The 7,192-nt window shown below is 40.3% G+C and overlaps 1 protein-coding gene across 2 annotated transcripts in view; it reads left to right on the plus strand.

The window, feature by feature from the left end:
- Positions 1-2,504, plus strand: part of PPP4R2 (protein phosphatase 4 regulatory subunit 2) — a 40,819-nt gene extending 38,315 nt beyond the window's left edge. For both annotated transcript variants that reach the window (XM_024198374.2, XM_024198373.2), the window contains one exon: positions 50-2,504. In XM_024198374.2, the coding sequence (XP_024054142.1) occupies positions 50-363 (314 nt within the window). In that variant the 3' untranslated portion in view covers positions 364-2,504. The remainder of the gene's footprint in view (positions 1-49) is intronic.
- The last annotated feature ends 4,688 nt before the right edge of the window (positions 2,505-7,192 follow it).

A 7,192-nucleotide genomic window follows, 5' to 3' on the forward strand; every position in this document is an offset into this window, starting at 1 on the left:
TTAAAAAGAATGTACTGTTAATACTAAGTCATGAATTAAATGCTTTCAGAGTCCTTCATGTCCCCAAGAGATGTTTCTCCAGAAAGAAAAGATCAAGAAAAAGACACTGAATCCTTAACTGTGAATGAAGAGATCTCTGAGGAGAATAATCAAATGGAGGAATCTGACCAGTCTCAAGCAGAGAAGGTTTTATGTTCTGAAGACAGTGAAAATAGTGGATCTGTCATTAGGGGAGCTGACTGCAGTGAAACTGAAGAATTAGGATCATATGCCAGTGAAACTCCTGAAACTTCATCAGAGACCCCTATGGAAAACAGTGATGAAGCCACAGAAGCTGCAGAAGAACCTATGGAGCAAGACTAATAATTTAAATACACTTAGATGCAGTATTTTCCATAAGGCTCTGGTTTTACACTGTATAAATAATTTTATGTAATAAAGTGGACCTTTAGTTTTACAAGAGAAGCAGGTTGTAAAATAAACTTCTCCATGGATCGAACCCTGAAAGAGTCGTACATGTTAAGAACTGTGAATACCAGCTCCTTCAGGTCCTGCTTACCGCTGACTTTTTGGTTTGGTCAAATCAGTGGTTTGTGTATAGTTTTTTTTATTTAGAATAAAAGTTTTTAAACTGGAAGGTAATAATTATAATTTTGACAACCTTTTTGGAGATTACCACATTTAGTTATATGTACGCAAGAAAGCTTTTTGTCTTGTCTTTCTCTGACAGCTATAGCAGTTATTACATATTTTGGTTACAGTTTCAACATTAACATGTGAATTATAGGGTTTCATGCTGGTTTCCAGACTTTTATTTGACTACATACTATGGAACCTTAAATTGTGTGTTTAAAATGTTACTTTACACACACACACATATATACACACACACACACACACACACACACACACACACTATTCTAAGGGGGGAAATGTTATATTTTTCTGTTTCTACAAAAGATGAATACAATGTACACTTTTTCTATTGGAAAAGACTGAGTTCACCTCTCAAGGCAGTTTTTTGCCTCTGAATAAACCAAATAAAATCTGGCCCATACGGAACACTGGAAATCTTAGCATTGTTGGAAACACCAGGTGAAACACATTCCAAGAAACCTGTTCAGACTACAACACTTTTATATACTTCTGAGGTGCCTGAGTGAAAGGATTTCATTTATTTATGAGAAAATGTGCTTTATGTGGAGGACGGAGTAATCAAAACTTGATCTTAAACTTTTGTAGGTGGAATGTTTGCAAATCTAATAATATCTCAGAAAAATTGGACAGCTACTTGCCTTTTGAATGCTTCTCAGAGCATTGTGAATATTACAGAGGAGTTTTTCAAAATTCTAATGTAGGCAAATGTTATTGGTATGATACACCACTGTATTGGAAGAATTAATATATTACCTTAGTTATGTACCTGAGCTAAATGACTAAACGTTTTAGGGGTGCATAGAAATCACCATAATTTGTATAACATTTTGGAAGTGAACTAAATATTTTTGAACATGCTACTTTGACAGCCAGTGTTACATTTTTTTTTTTCAAGCCAGCTCAAAGCACAACTACTGCTTTAAACTCACAATGTTTTCAAATTCCCATATTTAAAGACATGCAAACTGCAACCTCCCAATCACAATTACTGGCTGCCAAATTTATACCTGTTTCTTCAACTGTATCTTTTTGATATTTAGAGTTTTTAAATTTCTGTAAAGTAGATTTTTGTAGATTGTAATGAGTGCTCACTGCCATTGTGAAACGGTATATAATTGTATAATTTCTGTGTGTAAACTGAATGCTTGGGCTTTCAATACAGTATTCATATAAAGCAATAAATATTAATGTTATAAAACATTCGAGTACATTTTTATCACAATATAAAGGGATCCCATTTTTTAGTTGAAGTTCAGATTCCTGAAGTACAAAAATGACCTCCAAAAACGCATGCTAACAGTTTCTTGTTCTATGTGGTATGCTTTATATATACGTTTGGGGAAATACAGGTTTTGAATAATACCAGAATAATTTGGCTCAGTTTGTATATTTGTAAGGTAATGTACTACTTACTGACTTTGCTTGCCCATCAAGTTCAAAGCAGACAGGATGTATTCAGGTGAGAGGCTTGTTAAAAAAATAAATAAATTAAAAAATCCTTTTGATTAGTGTTCCCTAGACAGAACGGAAATCAAACATGAACAGCTTGTTTTCTTTCATTGTGCTGAAGGGTTGGATATGTATCATAAAAATAAAAGGACTGAACCAAAATGTTGGAATTAGGAAAGTTTTTCAAAAATGACGTAACATAGTGACATCTTACCTTTTTTGTTTTTTTTGGAATTTTTTTTTTTGGAAATATTTTACCAATGAGAACAAAATTTTAAAATTAAGTTGAGAGATTTCTGAAATTTTCTTTAGAATGTTTATTTGTGAAAATATTGTCAATAAACCTATTCTTTAAGCACCTATGACCTTTTGATATGTTTATTTTAGCAAATGTTTAGTGTTGCAGAACTGTTAAAAATAACTTTGAGATATGTATCCCCTTGTAAATCGGCAGATGTTGCTCTTTTGCAATGAGAATGATTACTAAAGTAAACTCATGTTTGAATATACATCATACATTAAGTGTTGATTGCTTTTAAATTTATCTGCATTTAAACACTAGTTAATTACAAAATAGCACAGGTAAGTGCACACGTTGCTAACATTCTGTACATGCTAGTAATTGGTATTCAGTGGTTCCAAAGCAGAAGCATAGGCAGATCTCTAATGTGTATGACTGCATAGACAACTGTTTCCTACCATTATAAATGCATGTAATTGCATGTACTCATATCTCCACGCTTACGGCTTGATTTAAAAAAAAAAAAAGAATATCTACAAATACCACAACTGCATACATCGTGTACAAGCTATTTTAGTATTTACATACATGAATTAAGCATGTAGCTTATGTGCCATCTCTTTTTAAAAAAATCAGAATCTTATTTATTGGCCACCCTCACTTATAAGGAGTAGCCAGTTAGAGTAGTCCTACTCTAGTTTTGAGTTAGCGTTAGTCTTTCATACTTAAGGCCACAAACACTGAGTCAACGTTCAGAATATAAGGTGTGTAAGATGACACACTAACTATAATTGCTACATTGCTAATTAAATACATTTTTTAATTAAAATGTCTGGATACTATGTAACACTATTAAAGCTTAGACCTGGCTGTTGCAACACTTATGCTATTGTTAGTTTTATGTTATAGCATATGTTCATGCTTCAGATATTAATACTATATTAGGGTAAAGCTTAAGATGGAATAAGGCCCTTTAGTTTCTCTGCACTGAAATTAGAATGTGGAGTGTAGGTCAGGTTCTTGGACAGAAGTCTAAATGAGTGATGGCTCTGATGGAGTGCTTTGGCATGCTCACACCTTCAGTATTGTCCATTTATGATTCCAGAACCAGTGGGCCTACACAAATGAGTTCAGCTTTACAGAACGAAAAGGGATATATAGCTCCTTATTTCACAAATTGAATTCGTGGTAAGACCCAAACCCTTCAGTTATGCCCTTCTTTGGATTATCCAATGTAAAAAATTTTTCTATTTTAGATTGTAAGATCTTCAGGGGGAGGGTCTGTCTTTTGCATATCATACAGAGCCGAGCACAGGTTTGGATTTAAATAATTAATCCCTTTGGATCTGCTGCTCATCTAGATGGGCAAGGTAAAAATCGATATCCAAAATTTTTATATCAAATCTATGCCTAAGGTTCCTCAATACACAGCACAAACGCCATCTGGCTATTTAAACATTTCAGCAGGGAGTACTTAGTAATTTGGAAACTGAGTTAGAACTGCATTCAGCTCTCACCTGGTGTAGATAATACATGAAACTAGCTGAAAAGTGTATTTCTTTGTCTTAATCACTGGGCACTTTTTGTTGTATGTAAACTTTCAAAGTTCAGGAAGTGCACTGGCTGCAGGGATCCAAGCACGTGCAGCACTGTGACTCCAGTTATAGAAAGGCACAAAATATTGTACTCGCCTTTCATGGGTCCAGTACAAAAGAATGAGGTGGCATCTCTGAAAGAAACTAAAAACAAGAACTTTCTCACTCATGGAAGAACTTGTCCAGATCTGGAGCTTGGTCATATCCTTATTTCTAGGAGTCAGGCAACTTCAGCTTTATTCACTGAAAATGACTGATTGGCCCATTATCATTATTAGCTGTCAATGGGAATCTATTTAATTCTTTAGACACAACGGATGCATATCCTGTCTACAATTGAGATATACGATACAAACATTCCTTTTAAAAGTCTGGCAGTTTCCTTGCATGTATTATTCTGTGGCCAAACTTAGAAACACTGGGCCACCTCAGTGCAGGTAAAGGAAATGAGATGTTCAGGACCATTGAACACAGAGTTGAACAGCGGTTCAGCCTAATGTTGTTTGGTATATGAGTCTTCTGTAATTGATACATTAGGAAATTCAGAGTTTAATGGGCCTTAAGCTCTTACTGTCACCTGTGTGCTGTCTTGGCTTATTGTTAGTAGGTGGAGTTTAATATAAAATAAGCATAAATACTGACTGGTTTCAGACCTGTTAAAATGATTCCCCCCCCAAGCCTTTTTTAATCAGCTCTGCAGAGAGGAAAAAGCTATTGTTACACTCATGCAGTTGTTTATTCGTATGCTGTAATACTAAGCATGCCTTTCATACTTGATCTTCCATCTTTTCAAGAAAAGTATTCCAGCTTTTTAAAAAAAGCAAAACCAAACCATACCTGTTCATAGCTCCAGTATCGTAAATGAGGACAATCAATCCTGTTCTTACTCAGACCTGGTCTATTTATGTTCTCAGTTCGAAAGGAGGCACTGCAGCCTGATTTTTGGGAGTGGAGTTCAGGAGGGAGTCCACCCTACAGCAAAGGAAATCAAGGAGAGTGGTGTTGCGTTGGGAATGATCTGCTGCTAGCGCATATTTACCATGGGTGTTGCTATACTTGTGACTACAGGGAGTGCAATCCTTGCTGGTCAAGAACTGTAATAAAGAAGTTGTTAGCTGTAAGGTGCTAACACCCTCTCCAAATTGCTGTATGTCACCCTTCTTCACTGAATGTGCTTTGTTGGAGGTGTGTGGGTGGAACGACTGTGTTCGAAAGAAACCCTGGAGCTGATTTGGGGGGAGAGGAAATAGTGACACGGCTTGGTGGGTCAGGTTTTGAGGAGTTACTGTTTATAGCAGGTGTGGGCAAACTTTTTGGGCCAAGGGCCACAGCTGGGTGGGGAAATTGTATGCAGGGCAGGGGGTTGGGGTGTGTGTGGGGGGGTGCAGTGTGCAGGAAGGAAATTGGGGCAGAGGAGGGGTGTGAGGTGATGGGGGCTCGATAGGGGGTTGGGGTGCAGGAGGGATGCGTCGGGGCTCAGGGCAGGGGGCTGGGGTGCAGGAGGGGTGTGGGGTGCATGAGGGGGCTCAGGGCAGGGGTGCCGGAGGGGTGGAGACTATGGGAGGGGGCTCAGGGCAGGGGGTTGGGGTGCAGGAGGGGGGCAAGGGGCAAGGAGTTGGGGGTGGGGTGCAGGAGGGGTCCGGGCTCTGGCCCGGCGCCGCTTACCTAAAGCAGTTCCGGGGTGGCAGCGGCGCGCACCGGGGCCAGGGCAGGCTGCCTTGAAATAGCCAAAGGTATGAATCAAATCATATATGTATAGATTCCGCCTCACTTAAAGTTGTCCCAGTTAATGTTGTTTTGTTGTTACATTGGTGATCAATAAGAGAACAGGCTTGTTTAAAGCTGTGCAATGCTCCCTTATAATGTCGTTTGGCAGCTGCCTGCTTTGTCCACTGCTTGCAGGAAGAGCAGCCGGGTGGAGCAAGCTGATGCCGGGGGGGCTTGGAACCAGGGGGGGCCGGCTCCCCTAAGTTCCCTGTGCAGCAGCCGCCCAGCAGGCTATCAATTGCTGGCAGTTCAGCTGTCCCTCCCCCCACTGCCATGTGCTGCTCCTGCCCTCTGCCTTGGAGCTGCTCCCGGGAGCCTCCTGCATGCTGTGCCGGGGGTGGTGGGGAAGAGGGGTGTTGATGTCCGGGTGTCCACCTTCTCCTGCACCCTATCTCCACAGAGCAGTGCGGGACAAACATGACAGGGCTCAGGATGGAGGGAGCTTGCTGGCAGCAGCTGCTGTCTCAACTTGCTGATCTACTTAAAAAGGCAGTGTACTTAGTGGGGTCAGTGTACTTAAAGGGGCAATGTGTGTGTGAGAGTGACACACACACACACACACACACACACTGTATCTCTGTCTCTCACACATGCAACCCCCGGCACTTTGGAAAGTGGAGGGAGTGGTGCGCTCCAGTGGGATAGTGTGGGTTCATCATCATGTTCAGTTTCCACAGGGAATGTTTGCAGCCCGTGCCATGCATCTATTGTGTCTCCTCCCTCCATTCGTGTTGCCTTGTAGATTGTGAGGCTACAATAACAATGTATTAACCCTTGAGGGCTCAGCTGAGTGCTAATTCATCATTTAGCAGCAAGGCATTCCCTGGGAAATATCCCACCCTCTAACTCCTCCACCTCAACCAAGCTTCACAATCATCATTGCTGTGTACAGTATTAAATGGTTTGTTTAAAACTTATACTCTCTTTGTGTTTGTATATGTGTGTATGTCTTTTGTCTGGTGAAAAAAATTTCCCTGGAACCTACCTCCCCCTATTTACATTAATTCTTATGGGGAAATTGGATTTGCTTAATATCATTTCGCTTAAAGTAGCATTTTTAAGGAACATAACTACAACGTTAAGCGAGGAGTTACTGTCTAGACAAGTCTGTAAAGTATCACAGAGTGTACTGTCCCTTAACTTGCTGCTCGAAGTTCTGGCCCTTTAAAGGTCAGCATTCTGGGAATTGTAGTCCCTAGAGGAATCACATGACTGTAGGCCAGGAGAAAGTCTTGCTGGGGAGAGAGAAGCAGGATAAAAGGCCAAAAGTCAGGGAAGAAGGCACCCATGAATATCAACTTGCAGATGGGGCTCTCCAGTGACTGGGGTTTGTGGAAGGACCAGCAACGGCTCCCTGCAGAGAGGGAGCCAGAAAGAGAGTTTGCCAGGAATTCAACCTGAAGTAGCCCTATGAGGAGAGGTAGGAGGAGGCCCTAAGTCATTAAAAATTAATGGTCTTCTGACTTAATTTTCCCATTGTTGT

The sequence above is a fragment of the Terrapene carolina genome, unplaced genomic scaffold (genome assembly GCF_002925995.2).
Source record: "Terrapene carolina triunguis isolate 2854851 unplaced genomic scaffold, T_m_triunguis-2.0 Scaffold89, whole genome shotgun sequence".
Lineage (NCBI taxonomy): Eukaryota > Metazoa > Chordata > Testudines > Emydidae > Terrapene > Terrapene triunguis.